Genomic DNA, 26,218 nt, shown 5'->3' on the forward strand with positions numbered 1-26,218 from the left:
AATTAATCCTGCTGCAATCAATTTGTAGGTCAGTGTTTAGGAATCACTGCTTTAAACAGAAATCATCCCACAGAAGCATTTTCTGATGAAGGAGCTCTGACAACCACTGGCAATACATACAGAATCAAAAGATGAGAGACTGAGGACACATCACAAAACACCATTACCTTGGATACACCAGTTGAAATGTTTGCTTGTAACTTGGGAAATAATTCCATTAAAGCTTCCTCAGAAAGTGGCCCTTTGCAGCCACATAAGGATAATCTCTGATAATAGAGATCGGCTAACAGCAACACAGATGGCTCCAAAGGAAATGTTCTGCAACAAGATATTTATTAGACCCAACCTGCACCATACAGTCGAGTATGTGGACTATAATAGAAACTACAGAAAATCACAACTGGTGAAGAAACTGTAAAAGGGACCAGGTAAAAGTTTTATGTGGACATTTAGCGTCATTTTAGAGATAAAGAATCTGAGGCCTTGCAACAGTGAGTAATTTGCTCGAGGACGACAGACAGCTAGGTGGAAGCACTCACATATATCCTATCTCTGTGGGAGTTGCAGAGGGATGTTTTCTCAGGGAAAGAGCACAGAAGCTATGGCACCTACCTTAAGCTAATATGTCTCCATTTATTTATTCATTCTTATCAGGACGTATCTCAAGGAGGATCTGAGATGTCCGAGATGGCCTCACACAGGCCAACAAAGCAGCTTCATTCCCACTGCTTGGAACCCCCAGTTTTGGTTCCATGCAAGAAATATGCCTGTTGGAGGTGGGCTTGGTGCTGCGATCAAGAAAAAAGTTCCACAACAGCTCCTTGCCGGGCACCCGCTACAGCAGTGACACTCAAGTCTCCCCAGGTCAGGAATGCAGAGAGCCCCAGATCCAACATCCCTCATGATTTACTCCCTTGCTGCTTCTGTGCTTCTGCTCAAATGTCTCTCTCATTCTTGGTAAGGCTTTCCCTATTTGAAACTGTTGTCCCCAACCTCCAGACTCTCCCTATCCCGACTCTGCTTTAATGTTCTTACCACTGTCTAACATGCTATACATTTTACTTATTTATTTTGCTCAGCGTTTCTTCTTGCTAGAATGGTAGCTCCATGAAGGCAGGGTTTTTTGTGTGTTTCATTCACTGACTGTGTCTCCCAGTGCCTAAAAAAGGGCCTGGTATGTGAGAAAAGCAAATGAATATTTACTGAATGAAGGAAATGAATAAATTTGTTTTAAAAAGAAATGGGACTAAATAATGGATTAGACTCTAGGCGCGCCTGGGTGGCTCAGGTGGTTAAGGGTCTGCCTTTGGCTCAGGTCATGATTTCCGGTTCCTGCTCAGCGGGGAGTCTGCTTCTCCCTCTCCTTCTGCCTCTCCCCCTGCTCATGCTCTTTCTGTATCTCTCTGTCTCAAATGAATAAATAAAATCTTTAAAATAAAATAAAATGGATTAGACTCCAGAAAAAGTCATCAACTACTTTACCAGGTTTTCAAAAGGTGTGACCTTTAGAAAGGGGCTGAGCTGAGTAGAAAACGGCTTTCTGGTAACAGCCCAGTGCTATACCAAAGTCGGGAGCTGGCTGACATCAACTTACAAAAACAAAAGGAAAAACTGGGTTGTGTTGGTATGTAGTAAAAGGACCACAGGAAAGTGTTCTGAAATGGTGATCGTGTCAAGCTGAGACAGAATGAATGTAGTAGAAATATGTATGTTGGAACAACTCAGGAAGTTCTAGAAGGTCAACAGAGTGCAATGTTAGGGTTGGAAACAACCTACAACACTAGTTTACACACATGGTAAAATACCTCTCCACAAAGATGAAGAATCTGCATTTAAAGACTGTGTAAAAACTGTACTTATGTTAAGGATTCAAATCAGTAATACATTTCTAATACGAATACAACTTAGGTATAAAGTAGATCAAAACAAGGACTTTCATTATGCCCAAGATTTCACAAAAACGGAAGCTTTTATATTTTATTTGTGATTAAGATAAATGGGAGGTATATTTACTCACAATACTAAATTCTTCACACGTTCCACAGGAACCAAATGAAGAAGTTCAGAAGATTCTTCCAAACTTAGCAGAGTATTTACAGCTTGACAAAGAACAAATAAGTTTCCTAAGGGCAGAAAAACAGGAGAAACTACATAACTTATTCCTTTGACACAATAACTACCAGACATCTCATTTATCTAATATTTGCTATTTATAGAAGTTCTTAAAGTGAATTTGTGACTCCTTATCATCTATCAAATGTCAGAATATAACAGGAAGGAACTGAAAAGAGAAGGTTCCCAAGTCTTGTATTTCAGGTCTCTTAAGAGAAAAATATATTAAAAAATAGAGAATAAAATGTATGTTTCATTAGTTAAGATGAGAAGAAAAACTGGTGGTCCCACTCACTGGCATTATCCAAATTAGAATTTTTAAGGAGATGCACTTATACTTTTCAAAAGCTAATCAATTATTGTTTTAAATTAGATATTCATTTGGGGCACCTGGGTGGCTCGGTCGTTAAGCGTCTGCCTTCGGCTCAGGTCATGATCCCAGGGTTCTGGGATCGAGCCCCACATCGGGCTCCCTGCTCTGCGGGAAGTCTGCTTCTCCCTCTCCCTCTCCCCCTGCTTGTGTTCCCTCTCTCACTGTGTCTCTCTCTGTCAAATAAATAAATAAAATCTTTAAAAAAATAAAATAAAATAAATTAGATATTCATTTAATCTTAGACCAGAGGCTGGCAAACTTTGGTTCACAAGTCAGATTTGTACGTAGCCTGTTTTTTATACGGCTTGCAAGCGAAGAATGCTTTTTATATTTTAAAAGGGTTGTTTGAAACAACAAACAATAAAGAATATGCCACAAAGACTGAATATGAAAACCTAAAATATTTATTATCTGGTGCTTTACATAAAAATTTTGCCAACCCCTGCTCTCGATACTAGAAAAGTGCTGTCCAATACAACTTTCTGCCGTGACAGAAATGTTCTGTACTTGGGCTGATATGCAGCTGCAGTCCAGTATGGTAGCCACCAGCCACATACGGCTACTGAGCACTTGAACTGTGATGAGTCTACTTTATTCTCTAATGTGTCTGCTTAGTATCTAACAGGGAACCTAGCGCAGTAATATCTAAATGAATGAACAACTACTATACACAATGTTAGAAAGGAAACACTGTACTAAAATGAAACAAAATACCTACTTTCAAACTGCTGTTCTCAGGCTAGTGAGAGGAGGTGTTCAAGTATAAAACAGGAAAGGGTGTTTTGAGCAGGGCAGGCTAGTATCTTGCTCAGGGTAAAGCCAATGACAGTGCCTGGATATAAGGCATATACAGAGTGTGCATGGGAGACGGAGAACAAGACGCAAGCTGGACTTGAAAACAAGGGGTCTCAGACACCATGGCCCCCTCTGACACTTCGTCCTCAGATTCAGCCTGTGCTCAAGCTGCCCTCACCTGGGTGCCACGCTGTGACGCACAAGTGCCACATCTCCATCTTACCCTATTTTTTCTGTAATTACCATAGAGGGGGTGGTGTCAGAGCACAATGTTAGCACTATTCTCTAGGATTCCATGTTTACAGTCACTTTGGCCGTGCCAGAGAAGACAGAAGAAAACAAATGGGGATTGTAACTGACCTTTTCCAAAGCTGCCTCTGTCAACATTCACGAAGAGTGACTCTATGAAGCATGTGACTAGTGGTATCACCTTATCTTTCTCAGGAGGTCTGTCCAAGAAGCCGGGAGACAAAGAGAAAAGTTCAAACCAGCATTCAGTGGCTTTTTCAGGGAATAGCAAGGAAGGGCTAATAAATGCTTAAATCAGCATGCTAAGTATCTCTTTCACAATTAACCAGTTTATTTTCTCACCTAATATGAGGTAACACAACAAGGGCTGCCCAAGAATGTGAAAGGTAAGTAGCATCTTTATTTGGGGGTAACTGAATTATAGATAAGAGGTGGTCCAATACTGGGGTCTGTTCTTTTCCTCCCTTGGATCTGGTCTTCTTCTGCCTTAAATAGGATCTGAAGGAAGAGAAGAAAAACAAATGTTTAAAAGAGGAGAGAACAAAATCCCTCTTGACCTCTGAAGTTTAAAATAAAACTGGTTCCTTTCCACGCGTGGTAGATTTGTGGGGAGGAGGGAACTGGTGGTGGTGGTTGAATATAAATAACAAAACAAACGCGAGTCGTTTACTGATTTTCGGTAAGAGGCTTTTTCGATGCCTTTGGTTCCACTTTTTTCTATTTTCTATTTTAATTTGCTTCATAACTTAAAGAAAGTCTCTTCTAGGTTTATGTATTATTTCTGAATTTTCTGATTCATTCAGATTCCTTCTTTTCTGTCCATTCTGCTGATGGGACATATTTTTAAAAACTGGAGAGGTAATTTATTGTAATGAACGGACTTCCTTCCTCTATTCCCCCTTTCCTTTTTGACACAAATTTTACTACTTTACAAACATAGAATGATGTTGCACATAGTGGTGAATTTGACAAGTGTCACTAAAGTGATTATGATTTAGAACTGCCTCTGCTTCTTTAATCTCATAAATGTTTACCCGATGACATTTTCTGACATGACATTTGGCTTTAGGTATCTGTTACTTTGGCACTTTTCTTGTTTGCCTCTTTTCCCTTTTGCCAATGAACTACACCTCAGTTCTACTTGAAAGACAGAAATCTAATTGAAAGAAAAGTCATAGAAACAGTAAGTAAAATGATTTGTTTTAATAATTTATCCCCCATGTCCAGTTTGGTTAACTTGTTACGTAATAGAAGTGGAAGATCAGGTTTTTAGTCCTGTGTCCCTATTATCATGAAAATTAACTAAAAAGTTCTATTCTTTTTTGTTTCATACTTATCAAGATACTGAATGTTTGGAAATTATAACAGATAGTTTAGTTAATTTCACTGACAATTTCTGAAAGACACTATACCTTGATATATATAGTCTTTCTAGTAGTAAAGACTCAACAATCTGCAAAAATCTTACAAGAAAACACTGAGATGCTTTAAAAAAAAAAAAAAAAAGGCAGGTCATTGCTTGCCTGCTTCATCACACCTGCCAATGAGCTCCTCCAATAAAATCCACACTCCTTATCTAACCTTACAAGGCCCCATGTGATCTGATGCTGGCCTGCCTCTCATGTCCTCTCATTCCAACTTCTTCCTTGCTCCCTGCTCTGTACACACACAGGCTTTCTTTTGGTTCCTCAAACATACTGAACTTATTCCTATCCCAGAGCCTTTATACTAAGTCTTCCCTCCACATGGAAAGCTTTTCAACTAGATCTTTGCAAGGCTGGATCCTTCCCATCATTACAATCAGCCCAAAGGTCCCTTCCCCGGAGAGGAGTCACACTGCCTCTCCATTCATTCTCCCTCTCAACACCCTAGTTTTATTTTTCTTTTTATCATTAAAATGATCTTGTTTATTTGTTATCTGTCTCACATCCCTCCACTCCAAGAATGTCATCTCCCCAAAAAGAAGGAACCTTGTTGTTATTATTATATACCAATGCCTAGAACAGTGCCTGATAAAATTAGCATTTGTCAACTGATAGAATAAATGTATCTTCTAAAGAATCTTTTCACATCTATCATCTCTTTCTAGTCTCACAACAAATCTGTGAGACAGGTGGATGGAGTATTACTAAGAATATTCAGACAAAGGTGACCATTCACATATAACCTATCTCTGTGGGAGTTGCAGAGGGATGTTTTCTCAGGGAAAGAGCACAGAAGGTGTGGTACCTACCTTAAGCTAATATGCCTCAATTTATTTATTTATTCTTATCAGGACATATCTCAAGGAGGATTTGAGATGCCTGAGATGTCCTCACACAAGCCAACAAAGCAGCTTCATTCCCACTGCTTAGAACCCACAGTTTTAGTTACATGCAAGGAATATACCTGTTGGGAGTTGGTTTGGTGTTGCAATCAAGAGGAAAGTTCCAAGGGAATAATTCTACAGGAGTTACTAATTATTCATTCCTCAGGAATCAGAGCTCAGTAAACTGGAAAACCAACAGATTCTATTAGCATGTTTTGATAGAAAAAGCTACTTTTAAGGTCAGCAGAAGAGCAACATGTGAAGAAGATGAGCTCCTCCAGAATCTCAAGCTGATCCAGAATCAAAAACTAACTCTGCTGTGTGACTGTGGGGACAATGACACCCATCTCAAGGGATGCTGTGATGCTTCAAAGCGGAGTACTCAGCAAAAACTCAAGGAATGTCCATCTATTCCTACTGCCCCAAAGCAAACCCCAAATGCAGCAAGTCTAACAAATCCCAGAGAAATAAGAAAGTTAAGTATAAACACATAGGAATGATAAGGGAACTGGTTTCCTAATCAATAATTTCTAAAAACACATCCACAACTACTGGAAAAATGATAATCAGAATCCTCACATATTTCTATAAACCCTGTTTTCAATTCTAAAGAGTATTAATTATTTTTTTTTTTAAGATTTTATTTATTTATTTGACAGAGAGATAGAAAGAGAGCATAGGCAGAGTGGCAGGCAGAAGGAGAGGGAGAAGCTATCTCCCACTGAACAGGAAGCCCGAAGCAGGGCTCCATCCTTGGACCCTGAGATCATGACCTGAGCTGGAGGCAGACACTTAACCGACTGAGCCACCCAGGCGCCCCACGGTATGCATTATTTTTAATGAAATTAAGAAAGTAATCCATGGCTCTCTTAACAATTCAAACAATGCAAAGGTATATAATCTAAAAGTTAACAGTCACTTCTTTCTTCCCCTTCCCATCCTCCTGACATGAAGTTAAAATTTTGTGTATCCTTAGGGAAATGTCAACTCTCCCCAAATTGATCTATAGATTAAAGGCAATTCCAAACAAAATCCCACCATGGTTTTTTGTAGACATAGACAAGACTCTTCTAAAATTTACAGAGAACAGCAAAGGACCAGGAATAGCTGAAACAATCCAAAAAGGAACAATAGAATGGGAGAAATTTTTTTTCAAGATTTCAAGACTTATTTTTAGACAGTCTCTATTAGAGGAGGATAGATACATCGATGGAAGAGAATAGAGAACCCAGAAATAGAACCACACATATATGCCCAACTGATTTGACAAAGGTTCAGAAGCAGTTCAATGTGGAAGAACAGCCTTTTCAACAAATGTTGCCAGAACAGTGGGCATCCACAGGCAAAAAAAGAAACTTGACCTAAACTCACACCTTATATAAAAATTAACTCAAAATGGACCATGGACTTAAATGTAAAACATAAAACTATGACACTTTTAGAGAAGTAGGAGAAAATATCTAGGACCTACAGCTAGGCAAAGAGTTCTTAGACTTGACATCAAAAGCATTATCCATAAAAGAAAAGTTGGTCAATTGAACCTCATCAAAATCTAAAACAGTGCTCTGTGAAAAATCTTAAGTGAACAAAGGCAAGCTATCAACTAAATGAATATCTTTGCAGACCATTTATCTGACAAAAAATACCTTTGTCTAGAATAGATAACGTATTCTCAAAACTCAACAGTAAAGAAACAATCTAGTTACAAAATGGGCCAAGGAAACAAATAGATATTTCACTAAAGAGGATATACAAATAGCAAATAAACCCAGGAAAAGATGGTCAACACCATTAGCCACTTAGGAGATGCAATTTAAAACCACAATGAGATCTCACTACATCCTACTAGATTTGACAAAAAATAAAGATCAGTGATGATACCAAATGCTGGAGAGGATGCGGAGAAACTCGGTCATTCAGACTGCTGGTGGGGATATTAAACGGCACAACTACTCTGGAAAACTGCTGGCAGTTTCTCATCAAACGAGAGATGTACTTAGGATATAACTCAACAATTTCACTTTCGGGCATTTATCTCAGAGCAACAAAAAGTTATGTACATGAATGTTCGTAACAGCTTTATTCATCATACTAGCTCAAAACTAGAAGTGATCTAAACATCTTTCAACGAGTGAATCATTACATGGACGACACTACATCCATGCCATGGGCTGCGACTCCACAACAAGCACATGAAAAGATGTTCAACAAAGGGATGGACTCGACACATACAACTTGGATGGGTCTCAAGGGAACTGCATGACTGAAAGCTGATCTCAAAAGGTGTATTCTCTAATTCCATTTATATAATATTCTTAAAATGATACAATCATAAAAACAGAGAACAGATTAATGATTGCCAGGGGTTAAGAATGGAGAGCAGAGCATCAGAGTGACTGTGGCTATTAAAAGGAAGCACAAGAGATCTTTGTGGTGATGGAACAGCTCTGTATCTTGACTCTGGTGGTGGTTATGAATCTACCACATGTGATAAAACTGCATAGAACCATACAGCCAGATACACACACACCCAGAGATGAGTGCATGTAAAACTGATGAAATCTGAAAAATGTCAATTTTATGGTTGGGATATCGCAGTTAACTTATGCAAGATGTTACCACTAGGGGAAGCTGGGTGAAGAGTACACAGAACCTCTCTGTACTATTTCTCTCAACTGCATGTGAATGTACAATTATTTTAAAATAAAAGATTAAAAAAAAATCAGTCACCTCTTTCTTTCACATACCATCCTCCTGACATTAACTAGGTTAACCTGTTTACGTATCCTTCCATGTCTTTTCCCATGCTTACTTACACTTTCTGTTTTAACGTTGCAAAATGGGATCATACTAAACAACTATTCTACAACTTCCTTTTTTCACAGAACAATATATCATGGACATCTCCCCAGTTAATATACAGAGATCTTCATTTTTTACAGCATTCTTATGTATTATAAAGTGGATAATCTTACCAACATTACAGGGAATAAAAACTTAGAACTTACCCCACCGTCTGTTGTGAAAAGACCAGGGGGTACTTTTCAATTGCCATCGAGCCAGCAGTGGGAGGTGCTGCTTTGTTCAGAATGAGCTTGGCCAAAATGGCCAGAGCTTCATCTTTGACAGCAGCCTCATCAATCAAGAAGCAATTTTCAATATACAAGAGAAAGCTTGGTAGGAAAAGCTAAAAATAAGAAAGGAAATCACATTTATTAACAGATATACATTTCATAACACCTAAGGAAGAGAAGATTCTAACACTTCCACAGAAGGAAAAATAGATCATAAACACAGGATCAGAAATCATAAAGGCATGAGACCTCTTCTCCACAGAGACAATGAAAGCTAGAAGACCATGGAGCAATGCCTAAAAAACTGAGGGAAAATGACAAAATCTATAGTTCTACACTTATCTTGCTAGCAGTATGAATAAAGACATTTTCCAAGGTACTAAATCTCAAAATTTAACTTCCATTTGTCCTTTCTCTAGCACCTCTGTAAAAAGTGTACCATCAAAATAAGAGAGTAAACTAAAACAAGGGAAAGGTGTGGGACCCAGGAAATAGGAGAAAAGCAAAAGGAAGTCCTATTACGACATCTGTGCCGTGGGCTGAGAAAGCAACTCATTCAGACTTGCACTGCTCTAGAAGAGGAAAGAAAAAAAAAAAAAAAATTGAGCTGCTAAATTTTCTGACATGTGAAAGGCTGTTGGCAGACAGACTCACTGACCAGGTATTCAAGGAAAATAATTTCCAGTTTTTAAAGAATGAGGCAATCTGTAACTTCAGGAAAAATGAAAAGGTATATGAAAAAGGAAACGTAAATATAAAATACTCGTTTAGAAGGACCAATTATATGGTGAACAGGAATCCAACCAAAATTTATGATGTAACTCCAGTGAGAAGATGAGAGGTAAAAAAGAACCAGAACCCATCCACCATAAGAGGAAATCTACAGAAGAGTACTAAAACTAACGAATCAAGGAAAAGCAGTGTATTTGAATGATTAGAAAATATAAAGTAACAGAAAAAAATAGATAAAATCCAAGAGATGTGGTTGTTCTCGGCGAGGAAGATGGGAGTGGAAATCAAGTGACTAACTTTTAGTCCTGCTTGACTTTTAAAACTACATACAAAGAGTACTCTGATAAAAATAAGATGTTTATAAAAAGACCAAAGGTTAACAGGGGAGAAGGAAAAGATGCAGTTGCTAAGAAAACCAGACCAAGGTAAAGGGCTCTCATTAGACAGGAAGGAAAAGGGCTAGGATATGAATGAAGAAGGTTTTTCTCGAAGCAAATGAGAATATATTAATGACTAAAGGGGAAATCAGAGAAAAGACACAGAGACAGGCTTCCATGAAGTATGCTATGGGAGATCAGTTACAAGGAGTGGCAAATGTTGGACGGAAGGGAGGGGATAGGGATAAAATAAACGCAAGATTTAATGGGAAAGATTTCTACCTTATTACATCAGGTATTTACTTAGTAGCAATGAAGTCCATTACTAACTATCCTGCAATCCAAATGTTTCAGAAACTATTTTCTACGCTTCCAATTCACATAAAAGTTCCTTAAAGTCTTTTTTCAATTTTACTACATGGTTCTATAACTTCCTAAAGGATTATTTAAAAACTAGTTGATTATCTAATGTCATTTCAATGCCCTAGCATATGGAATAAAGTTTTACTTGTAAACTAAAACTGAAATGTAATTCCTTTAAAAACTATGGACTAAAACATCAAATACTTATTCTATTCCTCTCAAAGAAAAATCATAGGATTTTAAGTTTGATTATTTTATCATGACAGATTGATAACAAAACAAATCCAAAACTTTAATTGCTCACCTGCTCAAACTGCTTCATAACAAACATAACTTCAGAAAAATCCAAAATTAAACGTCTTTCAAATCTGCTCTCAAAAATCTGTGGACCACAGGTAAAAAACATTAAGTATACAGAGAGTACTTTGTCCATTCCTGAAAATAAAAAACATCTTAAGCCTTCAAAGTCCTCTAACTTGTAAGCAGGAAGTGGTGGGACGCTTGATACAAGTTAATAGAGGCAAATATAACGACTGCTGAATTGACCACTGTGCGGAGGGACACATCCAGGTGTGAGACACTGGCACTGAACCCTTCTCCCTGGGAAAGTAGCTGGAGTAAGGGAGTGGCAGGCACACTTCAACCAGTTTTCTGTAAAATGCTTGCCCTTCAGCTGAAAGAACTTACTTACAAATGTTAGGGGCACTGGGTTTCTAGTGCTAATGCAGGGCTCTGCCTAAGAGCTGCCCAGTTCTTTCCCAGAAACAGAGAATTATGAAAGGGCAAGCAGCACTATCTTATACCTTTTTCCATACTATATACTGCTGCACTGCATGAGTCTAGGAGGAACCTAATTGGTCTTTTATTTTCAATCCCACTTCCCTACAAGCCATCTTATAAACTTATAAAAATGCAAATCTATCAAATCATTACCCTGCTTAAAATTTCTCCAGGGCTTTTCACTACTTGCAGGATAAAACCCAACCTAACTTCGCAAAGCCAAACAGAGCGTCGCTGATATACACCAAACCTCCTCATGTGCCCTTGTACCCAGTGGCATACATTTTTGGACTTTTCTTTTTTTTCCATTTCTGGACTTTTTGATGCATCTTCTGCTGTTCCCTCTCCAGGAATTTTTAACCCCTTCACTGACTGGCAAATGATACTTAAACTTCAAGGACTATCCCAAATATAAGTCCTTTGGAAAGCATTCTCTGTCCCTCAACCCCAGGCAGAATGAATCATTATGTTTCAATATGACATCAATAGATAAATTCAACAGATTATAATAACTCACTCCCAGGGCCCCACTTCCCTAACAATCAAAAACCACAGGTACCAGAATGTCCACCCTGGAATACCTAGTCCATACCCAGTACATGGTAAGCTATACATGTTTGTTAAATATTTTTCATTTACTTTATCACACTGTTTTGCCTCTTTCTATTATAGCATGCAATTCACACCTCCTTGACAAGATTATAAATTCCCTGAAGGCTGAGCCTTTGCCACACTTCATTTGTATTCCCCAGGAGGCTTACTCAATGCTAAATATCTTATTAACTACTCAATTAATATCTGTTGAAGTAAATTACCTTTTGTATGGTTTCTTTGATAAGAGTCTCTGGCAAGGAAACATTTTCACCCAGGATCAAAGCAGAAATTACAGCCAAGAGGGTCTCCCGGCAAGCTGTAGAAAGACTGGCTATTTGTAATGTTTGAGATAATACCTGTAAAATAAAAGAAAAAACAATGCACACTTAGCAAGAGCTTTTAATGAACAGACTCTAAGCAAATGAAGCTGGGAACTCACCTTACAAACATCGACAGGTTTGATTATCTTTGATCCGTTCCCATGTTTCACAAGTATCAGATATGTTTCTAACAACCTTTTTATCTGTTCAGAACTTTCCCCACAGTTAGTTGTGGTTACTTTTGTATGTAGATCTAAGAGTGATTCCTGCCAATGGGGAATTTAACAGAAAGAATGACTATAAAATATCAAACTCATCTGTTAATCCAATAATGAAAAGTATTGGGTGAAGCAATTCAAATTTTCACACTTTTATTTTGAAAGAAAGACACATTTACCCGGAATCACTAAGGATAATAACAGCTAATATTTTTGAGTGCACGTTTATACAGTGCTTTATAAGTATTTACTCACAATCCTCATAGCAACCATGAGGTAGAGAATATTACTGTCTCATAGTCCCACCAGATAAAAAAAACAGGGAACAGAGATTTAAGTAACTTTCCCAAGTCAGTGACAAAGCCAAGATTTGAAGAGAGGCAGTCTGGCTCCAAAGGCTGTACTCTTAACCACAATGGTCTACTACATCTCAAAATATCAAAAAAGTACAGGGGATAGAGAGGGGGAAGAAAGGGGAGGGAAATCCTAATTATGTGTGTAAAAGTATAAAGACAACAATTATAAAATACAGTCTCTAGCGGTGGTCTGCTAAACTAAGAGCAAGAACAATCAACTCTTGGGCTCCTTATTACACACAAATCCATAAAAATTAGAACTCACTTGCAAACATTCAAAAAATGTACCAAAATGTTCCTTGTAGATGTAGGACGCAGTGGATCTGACCATGTTTTTGAGTGTTTCTCCAACTAAAATCCATGGTAGTTGAGTTTCTGTTTCAGTAACTGGTCCTAGTTTTTGTAAAATTAGCTTCACTGCCTGTGGGAATCCAATAATCATTAAAATGGACACGTACACTCTTATTTTAAGTATTACACTGTTATTTCCCACTGATTATTCCCCACTCTGATTAAGCTATATTAAAATCTGATCTGGAATAATCAAAGATATGGCAGCTTTGATGGTTAAGTTAACTACATGTCTCAAAAGGAATTTCCAAACTAGGATGGAGAATTTTACCATCCAACTGCTCACTCCTCACTCATTAATCATTTATGTTACCTTCTAGGATCCAGGATAAAGAAAATAGCAATGATTTTATAAGTGAACATACCTAATCACCTAGAGCCTAGGTAAGCATTGTTATTAAAGCCCTAATGCTCCCCCCTTAGTGCTTTTTATTTATTACAGACTATCCTCTCTCCATACCATTTACATAAATCTTAATTTATTTTTCTTTTAATCTCTTTCACACAGACTCAAAATATCCTCCTGGTCATTTACCTTCCCTGTACAGGAATGAAACATGTTTCTAACTCCTTTGCACATTTCAAAGAGCAACTGTCCAACTCCTTCTACCTTTTCCGGATGTTCATCAAGATCAAGAAACATTATATTGAAAAGTGCATTTTTATCAGAAACCTAAAACACAAAATGCAAATGGAAAATTGTATTTACAACAAAACAAATCCAAATGAAGACATGTTATTTACTGTTCCACAGGTTCATAGTTAAATGTAATTAGGATAAAATTCTAAAAGGAAGAGACACTTAGAGTGATTTCAAACTACTATAATAGTATACCACTTCTAATTTCATACACAACACTGATTCAGTGAAATAACATAAAGGTCTGTGCCAAGAAAAACTACACAAGGCAACATTCTATCTTTTAAAGTAAATCATATACTTATGAGTAGAAAAGAAATTAATACCAGTGTTTCTGTTTCATTACAAAAACCCTCTAAAATTTACTATGGAAATACAAGCAACATTATGATATCAGTTTCTTCTGTGAAATTGTCATAAAAGTTTCTATTACTCTCACCATTCATATATTTACTGACTTGAATTAGAGGGCACTTCTGATATACATACACTGAAAGCAACCGAGAACCTAAGTGACAATAAAAGAGTGACTCAAATTATTTCACATTAGTGAGCAAAGACAACCTAATGATGAGATAAATTCAAAATAGCAGAAGGTTTCTTCATATATATACATATATATACACACACACATTATAAAAAATATGTTTCTGTTCATCAGATTCTTGAGGATTAATGAACAATAAACATATAAGATATCAGACTAACCTTTCTCATCAAAAAAGTAAAACTTTCAGCAGCAAAATTTCTTATATGTAGTTTTTTATGAGCCAGGAGTGTACTATACATGCTATAAATGAGAAAACAAGACATGTTTAATCACATTTTAATAAATATACACTCCAAGTCAACTATATGCCCCACACTGTACTAGGTATGCAAGGAATACTTGGCAAGCATAAAGCAAATGGTTTAAATCTTGTTCAATTACCAAGACAGAAGATGAAGGTAACAGAAAAGAAAAATCCTAGGGTTGGTGGTGCAGGTCTTATAGAAAAGACTCAATGATTAGCTGAAACTTGTAGGGATTCCTGAATGATGAGAAGAATTCAGGTGGGTACTGGAGTGCATTTGACTAGAAATAAAAACAAGAGCAAACACAGGGTGGGCAGAAACGATCACAGTCAAAGGACAAGGAAGCTAGTCCATCTGAGAGAAAAAGGGTGTTGGGGTTGGGGATGGCTGCTGCAGATAAAGCTGCCCAGGTAAACAGGTAGCTCTGAACACCAAACAGAGGAATTTAGACTTTAGCTTACATCTGTGTAAGCACTCACTGTGTTACTTCCTCTAACCAACACAACCCCATGGAGTATAGGTACTGTTATCCCGGTTCCACAGATAATGAGCCTGAGACAGAAAGGCCAAGCAACCTTCTCAAGGTCATAGACACGTAGCTATAACTAAATAATTACTTGTACAATCACATTGTTTAAACGGGTGACATGGTTTAAGCATGGTCTCCTATTTTTACCATATCCTCAGTACCTAGCACTTTCTTGCCCACAGCAGGTACTAATAAATATTGGCTGAATGAGAAATGAATATTTCGGAGAGAGTAATTTAGTAACAGTATACAGGATGAAATAAAAGAAGAGCTGGCAGTCCAACTAGAAAGCTGCTCAAGTCACGTGAGCATGGGCAAACAAGGGCATGAAAGAGGCTTATGGTAGAGGGAAATGCTGAAAGATGGACCCAAGAGGCATTTCAAGAGTCCTTGCAGTGGAAGCAAAGACCTTACAGTGCCCACAAGGCCCTTATACGATCTGGACCCTACTAGTACAATGTAGCACCATCTAATTACTCTCCGCTTATACACACTGCCCCACGACCATGACTCCTTGCTGTTCCTCGCACACGCCAGGCATGCACCTAAGATGTTCTCCTGCTAAACTGTAAACTTTGCACAGAAAGGGATTTTTATCTGTTTTATTTGCAATTGTATCTCAAGTGTCGTACACATAGGCAGGGCTCAATAAACACTCAGTGAATTGAGTACCTGAATAAGAGAATCAAGAGGATTTGGAGTCCTTGAAGACAATTGGGTCAAAAATGCCTCTAAGACACCAAGCCTCAGCTGATGAGAAGAAAAATGGAATCACTGTTGGAAAATGGGCAACCAAACAGGGCCTAGCAGAGAGTACATGTTTACTGAACACATGAATGAATGAAGAGTTACTTTGAGTGGGAATGTATTGACTCTGATTTCAGTAATACTTAAGTGGAAATAGCCAGGCTGTTGAAGATGTCACACTGAGAGCAAATATATTTAGAGCTGGAAAGCCCGACTTAGGAGATATAAAAGTAACAACAGAGGTCATGATCCCAAATAAGCTATACAGTGGTCCCCCCCTCCCTTATCTGTGGTTTCACTCTCCATGAGCCATGGTCAACTGCAGTCTGGAATCAGATGCTCCTCCTACTGACTACGGTCAGAAGATCGACAGGAGCCCAGCATTACAAGACAACACGTACGTTGTCGTTCCCCTCACTTCATCTCATCATGTAGGCATTTTATCATCTCGCATCATCACAAGAAAAAGCGTGAGTACGGTACAGTAAGGTCTTTTTGAAGAGAGATCACATTCACACAACTTTTATTACTAAAGGTTGTTCTAATACCAGTTATTGCTGTTAATCTCTTACTGTGCATTTATGAATGATACTTTATTACAGGTATGTATGCACAGGAAAAAATACAGCACATATAGAGTTCAATACTATCTATGCTTTCAGGTATTTACTGGGGGTCTTGGAACATAAACCCCACACATAAGGGGGGACTACTGTACATTGCCTTAAGATCTTGCTGGTTTTGAATGAAGTAATCTTGGTTTCTAATACATTTTACCAAGTTTCACAGAGAACTAGTAAAGACTGGAAAAATACTTCTTTCTCATTCTTTGTTCAAAGTAGGGTAGAGGGAAGGGTGGTTCAATGAAGGGTAGGGTGAAGGGGGGTGGTACAAAAACAAAATCGACAGTTCTATCCCACACCCACACCTATATTTGGGAGGAGGGCGTTAATCTTCATATTCCTGTGGCAATTAAAGTATGTAGAAATAATCAGTAAACCAAGGGGAAAATTTGATCAAGTCCCTGACTGAAATTGATTATAAACAATCTTTCTCTTAAACACAAAGGAACTATGGAATTCATCCTTTTTCCCTGTCCACATTTGCTCACAATGTTCCCTGAGTATCTCTTTGGGCTTAATTAATATGTTAGGGGCTGGGTAAATGCAGACATTTAAGACTGGATTCTTGAAGGGTTCACAGGTTTGTAAAACACATCATTACACTGTGAACAAACAATTATAACAGAAGTTGTGTGATGTAAGTGTATAAAATGCCAGAGGGGTTCAGAATAAAAAGCTTTTTGGCTAAGGTGCCCAGAAATACCTGTGGAGGTTATGAAAACCAAGCTTGGCTTTGATGGTCAGAGGCAGGATTTTAGTAGCTGGAGATAAGAAAAGATCAGGTCAATACAGACTAATAGAATAGACTATGGACCACTTTGGCTGGAGAACCAATTTCATATAATTAGAGACTGAGTTGGAAAGGCAGTGTGGAGTCAGACAGAACCCAAGGAAAAAACAATCAAAAAAACATGTCAAGTTAGGCAGCCATGTCAGCAGGTATACATGATGGGTATTGTGCATATTTTAACTAAATACGGGGTGGGAGTGAGAAATCCTGGCTGTCAGTATTGATGAAGACTGCACTTGACCAAAAAACAAAAACTTGAAACTTAAACGCTAAAAAATTTCATTACTGAGGAGGACTGTCCTATTTAGGATCCTCAAGCACAAGCACACAGTTGTTTTCACAGAGGCAATCTTGAATATTTAACACGTGTATATTGCTTTTGCTCTCAAAACTGATGCAAGTGGGCAGCAGGACTGACTGTAGACAGACTTGAGAAATCTTTTGGGGATGATGGAAATGTTCTTAAACTAATTATGGTGATAATTTGCACAACTTTATAAATTTACTGAACAGCACTGAATTGTAAATAAGGTAAAACAATATTTAAAAACGACAAAACCCCTAAACCAAACCCGTATTAGAGAGAGAAAAGGGTCACCTGTATATATTGGACATGTCCTTCACCATTAGTCTCCACAGGTACTTGTAAAGATAGGACAGTGAGGTGAAAGACCATTCTAGTAACTCTGTGTCCTGAGTCTCCAGGATTGAGGTGATAGTCAGGAAAAATTCCTGAAAATGTGGATAGAAGTCCGTCTGCAGATCTCGTGCCAACTGTACAACCAAACTGGATTAAAAATAAGTAGAAGTAACTGATTGAGACATATATATCAAAAAACAAACACTGCAAATCTATTTCACAAATGACAGCAGATTGCCTGTGATCACAGGATTAATTAAACCTTTCAAATCAAGTCTTAAGAGATATATAACATTTTTCACATTTTAAGAGTTTAGCAAAGAAATCAGGCTGGAGCAAGAAGGTGCATTTCATCACAAGTTATGCTCAGTCATTCCTGTAGTGTGAAAGAAAAATAGGGTTTTCTTAAATGTATAAAACAAAAGCAAAAAAAGGATACCTCAAAGATTCTGCTTTTTGGCAAAGCACTAATGTTCTGATCTAACAGAAAAGGTAAATTCTTGTTTTTAAATTTAAATACCAGATATAAGGCAAATGTAGCCATAAAACACAACCTTTATTAGTTTTTTTTTAAAGATAATTTATTTATTTAAGAAAGAGAAGGAGAGGATGGGAGAGAGCGAGCACAAGCAGGGGAGGGACGGGGGAGAGGGAAAAGCAGACACCCCACTGAGCAGGGAGCCCAACACAGGGCTCAATCCCAGGACCCCGGGATCATGACATGCACCAAAGGCAGTCGCTTAACTGACTGAGACATCCCAGTGCCCTTTAAAACCACCTTTCTCTTTTTTTTAAAAGATTTTATTTATTTATTTGAGAGAGAGAAAGGGAGAGAGCACAAGTGTGGGCAGGAGCAGAGGGAGAAGCAGACTCCTGGCTGAGCAGGGAGCCTGACGTGGGGCTTGATCCCAGGATCCTGAGCTGAATGAAGGCAGAAGCTTAACAGACTGAGCCACCCAGGCGCCCCAAAACACAACCTTTCTTAAAATTCAGGGAAGCGTTATTGAGCTTTCTCTCAACATACTACTTACTCCAAAAGGGGCTGATAGGCAAAACTGTTCTTGATTTGCAGGTGAGTCTTCAGACTCTGAACTATCTCATTTTGATGATAGACCAACTGATTGAAGGACTGGCATTTGTCAATAACTTCTTTGTAAAATTTGCCTGGGTAAAAAAAAAGAGAGCGAGAATAGGTTCTGCTTTTCTACCATACCACTATTTAGTTGTTTTGAACACATAAAGTGCAAATGATGGGAGAATAAAATAGGAACAAAATGGAATATACCAAAGTGTTCTGTAAGGTTCAATTCTCTCCATTTCAGCAGACCCTCAAAAAAGTAGGTTTCAACTTCCTGCCAAGATTAAAGCAGTCCATTAATTAGACAATTCAAAAACCATGATCAAAGTAAATAATAATGATATACCTTGAGACAATGATAAGAGTCAAGAGTTTAAAAACATTTCTTTTAAATGGCATTAACTAACACACTTAAAAAGCAATCAGCTGTACAATATAGGCACATGATTTACAAAAACAATATTTTATTGATTTGGTTGCAGCAAATAATTCTCTAAAACCTATGTAATAGTCACACTAAGGAGAAAATTTTTTTTCTGTTTTCTACAATTTTAGGCCCAGGAAAAAAATGTGCTGACTTTTAACAGTGCTTTCATTTTGCTTTTAGAAATATGAATTATAACCTCGTGAGGAAGTACTCTGGCAATTATTAAGATGAAAAAAAAAAAAGTCAGGAATGTCCTCTGACCCATCAATTCCCATTTTAGAGATATTTCTTATAAAACTTACAAACATACCAGTATAAAGATGTTTATTCAGCTCTACTGTAGTGGGGGAAAAACATCAAACACCCTAAATATCCAACAATAGGAAAATGTTTAATGTAACCTATGGCCCACACATACTAAGGTATATTATATGGCTATTAAAAATAGTTACATCTATATTGAATTAGAAGGATGTTGATGATAAACCCCCACAGTGATAAAAGCAAGAAATGTAGTGAAGTACATAGGAGGAACCAATTTTTTGTAAGTACACACATTTGCACATATTATATGAGAGAAAAGTACAGGATACATATATATCACATTGTCAATATTAGTTTCTTTGACAATAAGGAATGGGAGGGGTGAGATAACAGGTTTTTCTAAGTTCACCAATATGTTATCATGTTCTTTTTTTTTTTTCTTTTCTTTTTTTTTTTTTTTTTAAGATTTTATTTATTTATTTGTTTGAGACAGAGAATGAGAGAGAGAGAACACATGAGAGGGGGGAGGGTCAGAGGCAGAAGCAGGCTCCCCGCAGAGCAGGGAGCCCGATGCGGGACTCGATCCAGGGACTCCAGGATCATGACCTGAGCCGAAGGCAGTCGCTTAACCAACTGAGCCACCCAGGCGCCCTATGTTATCATGTTCTTTAGCTTATTATCACAGTATACATTACTTTGTACTTTGGAAAAGTAAAATCAATAAATTATTACTGTGTGTGTGTGTGTGTGTGTATGGAGAGAGAATATAAACTAGTATACACACAAACAGCATGCCAAATCTTCTACAATCTCAAAATATGTCACTTTCCCTTTGCATTGTGATTCACAGCCCCTACCACAAAGGGATGGAGTCTACTTCCTCACTCCTTGAATCTGGCCTCGCTTTCTGACTTCCTTTGACAGTAATGTGTAACGGAAATGATCTTGCAACCGGCAAAGTTAGGCTTTAAGAGGCTTTGTAGCTTCTGCTTTCTCTCTCTCGAAAAGAACCTGCCATCATGAAAAGAAGCCTATTGGAGAGTAAGAGAAGAGACCACGAAGACAACCAAGACTAACATGCCCCAGTCAAATGTGATTGAGACCACTGTGGACCATCCAGCCCAAGATCCTATCCTAGGCTCTCTTCTCTACTAACTCGACATTCTATCTCTTACCCATCTATCTCTCCTGAATGCTAAATCTGTAATTCCACCTCCAAAGTTACCTGTACTTCTCCAGATCCATCATTTGGATGGCCATAGGTATATCAAATTCAACAAGACCCAAATGGAACCAACCCTGTGCTTCTCTTCCTATAAATCTATCTTGGTAAGTTACGTTCTCAACCACCCAGTTGTTAGAACCAAAAACCTTAATCCCCTTCCTCCTTTCATAACCAGCAGGTCACAAGACCTATCCATTCTACCTTTTTAGTATCTCTGGAATCCTTTCCTTCTCTCCCTCTTGACTGCTACTTAGATAACTACCATATCCTCACACCTGGTTATCCTGACTCCAATTCTGCTCGTTCTTCCACATTAAAGCCAGAAAGATCTAAAACTTAGACCTGATCAAGTCACTCACTGCCCTACAATCCTTACAATCCTAGAATGACATCCCATAGCTTCAGGATAAAATGCAAACTTAGCTTGACATATGAAGTCCTCTATGCTCCTTGACTATTTCTTCAGCTTTATCTCTCACCAGCTATGTCCCTCCACTACCCCAGTCATCATCAACACACATAAACATCACATATACAATTATAACCACAGTGAGATGTTTTGCAGTTTCTTGAATGTGACATGCATTTTCTAGCCTCTGTTTATACAGACTTCTCTCTCAGCCTGAACCAGCATTTTCTGTCTTCTTTGCCATGCTAAAACCTATACAAATAACAAGACTCAATTCAGCTTTCATCTTGTCTACATTACCTTTTCAACACCCCACCCCATACCCACAAGGAATTTAGGTTAGGCTCCTTCAGTATGAGTTGCCAAAGGCTTATGCGCTTATCCAGATCACCTCAGTCAACACACTACATTCACAAACTGGAGATAAGGCAGCCAAAAAGACAGTGAGCAGAGTCTGACTAGAGCCAAGTGAAGAACTGTAAGAACTGAAGTTGAATCCCTAAGTTAAAGGCATGATATACAGGACCTTAAAAGGCTAACAGAGAAATAATGACTTCATGTAGCAAAACGAGATTTTTAAGTAGAGGTGTGACTGAGTTAGAGCATGTTTAGAACTGGAAAAAATTATGTGGTTTAGCCCCCTTTTTTTTTATAAAGGAGGAAACTAAGCCCCAGGAAAGTGATGTGCTCAAAGTCTCTTTAAAATTGCAGCTTCAGGCATATGAATCTGCAGCAGAGCTCAGAATGCACATGGGAAAGGGAGAGGCTAGAATCACAGAAGCCACCTAAGTGTCTCGTTAACTGTCTAACACAGCATCACCCAACAGAACTTTTTACAATGATGGAAATGTTCCATATCTGCACTTGTCCAATATTGTAGCAACTAGCCACATACGGCTATTGAGCCCTTCAATTTTTATTTTGCTTTAATTTACATTTAATTTGTTGTGTGTAGCTACTGTGTAAGATCACACAGGTCTAATGCATCTCATTGTTCATAAAGGAATGGCCTAAAAAACAGTTCACTTCTACTAAGAGGAGAGACTAAAAAATCAACTATGAATACTTGAAGATTGGCTAATATAATGTTCTCTTACCTCATCATAGCTTGCAGTTCTATCAATCCGGTGAATAATATCAATATTCACATTCCCCAGTCGTTCAGCAAATGTAAGGAACTGTTGGGGGATATTTAATATACAATCATCATTTAATACTTATCACATCTTGAATCCCTGTTTTGAATGCTGTATAATAATCACATGTTGACAATTTCCTTGTGAAAACAGAAAGTTTAAAGTTTCAATAAGCTTCCTCCTGTACTATCATTACAAATACCGGTATGCTTTGCTTGCAATTGCAGACTTGTATTTTCAATCAATCATAAAATATATAATTGTGTTTTGTAACTAGAAGTAGACATCACTGATAAATTACAAAAGTGTAAAAACAAACTCAAAGACATAGTCTTAAAGGCCCTGCACTACTTCATGAAAATAATTAAATACTTCCATGAATGTATTTGCAGAAGTTCAGTTGTGTCGTTTCAAATAAAATTTCCATGCTAGATTGTGGTGGACCAGGTCAAAGTTGGTGATGTGGCCTCGCCAGATCTGTTAGGTTTCATGACCCGCTACAAGCACAGGGATCTGGTTAAGTCGTTGCAACAATAGTGTTTTAAACACATACAGACAAACGGTTGTACAGTAACAAAGGAATTCTCAGGGAACAAACAAAAAGTGATGTCACAGCCATTAGCTGGAAATCACTCACCTCCTCCCGCCGGCTCGCCCAATTTGATCTTTATGGATGAAAGAGCAGTGGAGAACATCTCCTAAGCAGTTAATCTATGATCATGAATTTCACTCTGGGTTAAGGGAATTCCCAGGCAAGTCAGGCCCCACAAACCACGGGCGAAGTCGGCTATCCAGAAGTCTTTCCCCACCTCATGTTTACTACACCCGGAAAATCTCCCTCCTTTGCCAAATAACGGACTCACGCTCGGCCCAGAACACTGCAGCCCCGGGAGTCCCGCTCAGACCTAGTGGCAAGGCTGAGGCAGCAGGGACCCACACCACTGTTCTGGGCCCAAGTTCCTTTGCTCACCCGGTACGTGTTTTCGGTCTTGTGGGAAACGGGCTTTGTCTTCATGGCTGCAGAGAGGCAGGGGGCCGCGAGGACCTAGTTGGGAGGTCGAAGGGATGCAACAGACGGTACGGAGAGAAACTGGCTCACACACTTGCTTGCACTCTCCGATTCCCCGGTGCTCGGACTTCATCACGTGCGGCTTGTGCCCCTGGGCGCCGCCATGTTGAAGACGGGGAGGGGACTGGACGGATCACGTGGGCGGAAGAAGCGACAGAGCAGGCGCAGCCTCCTGGGAACCCGGCGGGGTAGCGGAGAGCCGCTGTAGGCGCGGGCGTGGAGTTCTTTTTCTCATTTCAAGAAAGATTTCTAGGAAAAATGTGTATTTTTATTATAAAAGAAAACATGCCAGTCAGCATTGTCAGCAAACAGCCATTACCCTTCAGCTATGCACCCTGCAAAACTCTTTATATCAATAATTTCATAGTAAAACTCATTGTGAACGCTACGTGAACATAATTAAGGAGCATGTTTTTAAACCCCTTTGGCATACGAAGAAAGCAGGGATGTGCAGCTGGTAAGTGGCAGTCTAGCAGAAGTCTCCGAGCGTCAAAGTCTGATACTCTTAACCACTACCTGTCCAAATAAAATTGAAAAGTAGAAAAGGAATTTTAGGGGAAAAAATCTTATAATTTCATGTGCAGTCAGTTAATATTTCGGTGTTTTTCCTACCACTCTTATGTTGTGAAACATAATTGTACAAACGGTTGTATGTATATTTTTTTCACTTATTCACTCAACAAGTATTTCTTAAGGATCTACTATGGGCCATGCCCTGTTCTGTGAGCTGAACAAGACAGACAATAATAATATTAATATAATTCTGTTTGGAAGTATTTAGTGTGATGCTTACATCTTACACAAGGAGAGATGTTAAGTAGACAACTGAATACATTCCTGCCCAGAGCACAGTGTAGAGGTCAGGGCTGGAGGTGTGACTTAAATGCCTTAAATACTCTTCACTGCTGAGCCATGTTGGGTATTTAAAGCCATGGAACTGGTTGAGATCATTTAGGGAGAGAGTGATGAAAAGGAGGATGAAGAAGAGAAGACCCAGTTGGACCTTGGAGGGCTCCAACATTTAGCAGTGGACTGGAAGGAGAATGGGATAGAGAGCCAGTGAGGTAGATACAGACTAGTCTTGGCATGGAAGAAGAACCCGTGGTCAACTATACTGGAAGCTGAGGCTAGGAAAGGAGCTGCTGGATCTGACAAGGTGAAGGTCACTGGTGACCTTGATAAGTACAGTCCAGTGTTGAAGAAAGGAAGCAAAATATGCATGGATTGTGGAGGAAATTGGGTGAAGAAGTGAAGTAGGTATAACACTTTCGTATTATTATTGGCATTATGACATCAGTATTTTCTATGTCATCACGGGTTTGTAAGTATTTTTAATGGCTCCATAGCATTCATGGATTTTTTTAATAATAAAATATAGAAGTGCCCAATAGTTGGCTGGCTTCCAGTAAGCTGTTTTTTTTTTTCTTTAGGTGGTTCTTCACCTTAATGCATCACAGATCTCTGTGAAAGCTGTAGATCTTCTCCTCAGAAAAGAGCAAATAAAGTCGTTCACACTAAAGTGCATAGATGATTTCAGAAAATTAGAAGTCTGCAGTCATCTGAAGGTAAGAGCCCCCACTCTAAGCAATATTCCCAAACTATTGCTAAAATCACCCCCAGATAATTGTGTCCTTTCCTTTCTCTGTTATTTATTTTTGGTAATAGAGTTAATGGGACAATAAGGAATGGAGAGAAAAATGAAAATCAAGGACACTAAAAGAACTGACACTTGCAAGTTACGTATTGCATGGTTACCCATTATATGATCCTCATATACAAGCATACCTCACTTCATTGTGCTTCACTTTATTGCCCTTCACAGATACTCTTTTTTAGAGATTGAAGGTTTGTGGCAACTCTGCGTCAAACAAGTCTATCGGTGCCATTTTCTCAACAGCATTTGCTCACTTCCTGCCTCTGTGTCACATTTTGGTAATTCTTGCAATTTTTCAAACTGTTTCATTACTATTATATTTGTTAGAGTTATCTGTCATCAGAGATTATGACTTGCTGAAAGCTTAGATGATGGTTAGCATCTTTTTTCAGTGAAGTATTTTTTAAGGTTTTTATTTAAATTCCAGTTAGTTAACATACAGTCTAATATTAGTTTCAGGTACACAAAATAGTGATTCAACACTTCCATACAGCACCCTTAATCCCCATCACCTGTTTCACCCATCCCACCACCCACCTCCCCTCTGGTAATCATCAGTTTGTTCTCTATAGTTAAGAGTCTGTTTCTTGGTTGGCCTCTCTCTATTTTTTCCCCTTTGCTCATTTGTTTTGTTTCTTAAATTCCACATATGAGTGAATTCACATGGTATTCGTCTTTCTCTGACTTGTTTCACTTAGCATCATACTCTCTAGTTCCATTCATGTCATTGCAAATGGCAAGATCTTTTTTTCATTCATTTGAATCACTTTATTGCAATAGTTGTATTATTGTGATGGTCTGGAAGCGAACCTGCAATATCTCTGAGGTATGCCTGTATTGACAACTCTGGTTGAACAACCTATTTATATAACATGATGGTTAAGAGCATGGATGCTGGAAAAAGATTGCCTGGGTTTATGTCCTAGCTCTGCCATTTATTAGTGGTGTGACCTTGGGGAAGTTACTTACCCTCTCTGAGCATGATTTTCTTAAATGTAAAATGGAGCTAACAAAAGCAACTATTTCATAGGGGGCTGTTGTGCAGAATAAATAAGCTAATGGATGAGTGGCACTTAGGACGGTGTCAGATACCATGACTGTGCAATCTTTGATTAATTACTTATATGAGACTTAGCTTTCTGATTTATTAAATGGAGATGATAGTAATACCAATCTTTCAAGTTATTGTG

At 38.4% G+C, this 26,218-nt stretch overlaps 1 protein-coding gene across 1 annotated transcript in view; it reads right to left on the reverse strand.

The window, feature by feature from the left end:
- The window catches only part of UTP20 (UTP20 small subunit processome component), a 102,491-nt gene extending 79,132 nt beyond the window's left edge, over positions 1 to 23,359 (reverse strand). Inside the window, exons 1-16 of the mRNA XM_044915349.1 lie at positions 23,276 to 23,359; positions 22,267 to 22,347; positions 19,052 to 19,118; positions 18,798 to 18,930; positions 17,725 to 17,913; positions 14,351 to 14,432; positions 13,538 to 13,675; positions 12,917 to 13,072; positions 12,197 to 12,343; positions 11,979 to 12,113; positions 10,688 to 10,765; positions 8,846 to 9,024; positions 3,872 to 4,027; positions 3,641 to 3,729; positions 2,018 to 2,123; positions 168 to 318 (exon numbers count right to left, since the gene is read on the reverse strand). Of these exons, the coding sequence (XP_044771284.1) occupies positions 168 to 318; positions 2,018 to 2,123; positions 3,641 to 3,729; positions 3,872 to 4,027; positions 8,846 to 9,024; positions 10,688 to 10,765; positions 11,979 to 12,113; positions 12,197 to 12,343; positions 12,917 to 13,072; positions 13,538 to 13,675; positions 14,351 to 14,432; positions 17,725 to 17,913; positions 18,798 to 18,930; positions 19,052 to 19,118; positions 22,267 to 22,347; positions 23,276 to 23,320 (1,932 nt within the window). The 5' untranslated portion in view covers positions 23,321 to 23,359. The remainder of the gene's footprint in view (positions 1 to 167; positions 319 to 2,017; positions 2,124 to 3,640; positions 3,730 to 3,871; positions 4,028 to 8,845; positions 9,025 to 10,687; positions 10,766 to 11,978; positions 12,114 to 12,196; positions 12,344 to 12,916; positions 13,073 to 13,537; positions 13,676 to 14,350; positions 14,433 to 17,724; positions 17,914 to 18,797; positions 18,931 to 19,051; positions 19,119 to 22,266; positions 22,348 to 23,275) is intronic.
- Between the last annotated feature and the right edge of the window lie 2,859 nt (positions 23,360 to 26,218).

Source organism: Neomonachus schauinslandi, chromosome 5, assembly GCF_002201575.2.
Source record: "Neomonachus schauinslandi chromosome 5, ASM220157v2, whole genome shotgun sequence".
Classification (NCBI taxonomy): Eukaryota; Metazoa; Chordata; class Mammalia; order Carnivora; family Phocidae; genus Neomonachus; species Neomonachus schauinslandi.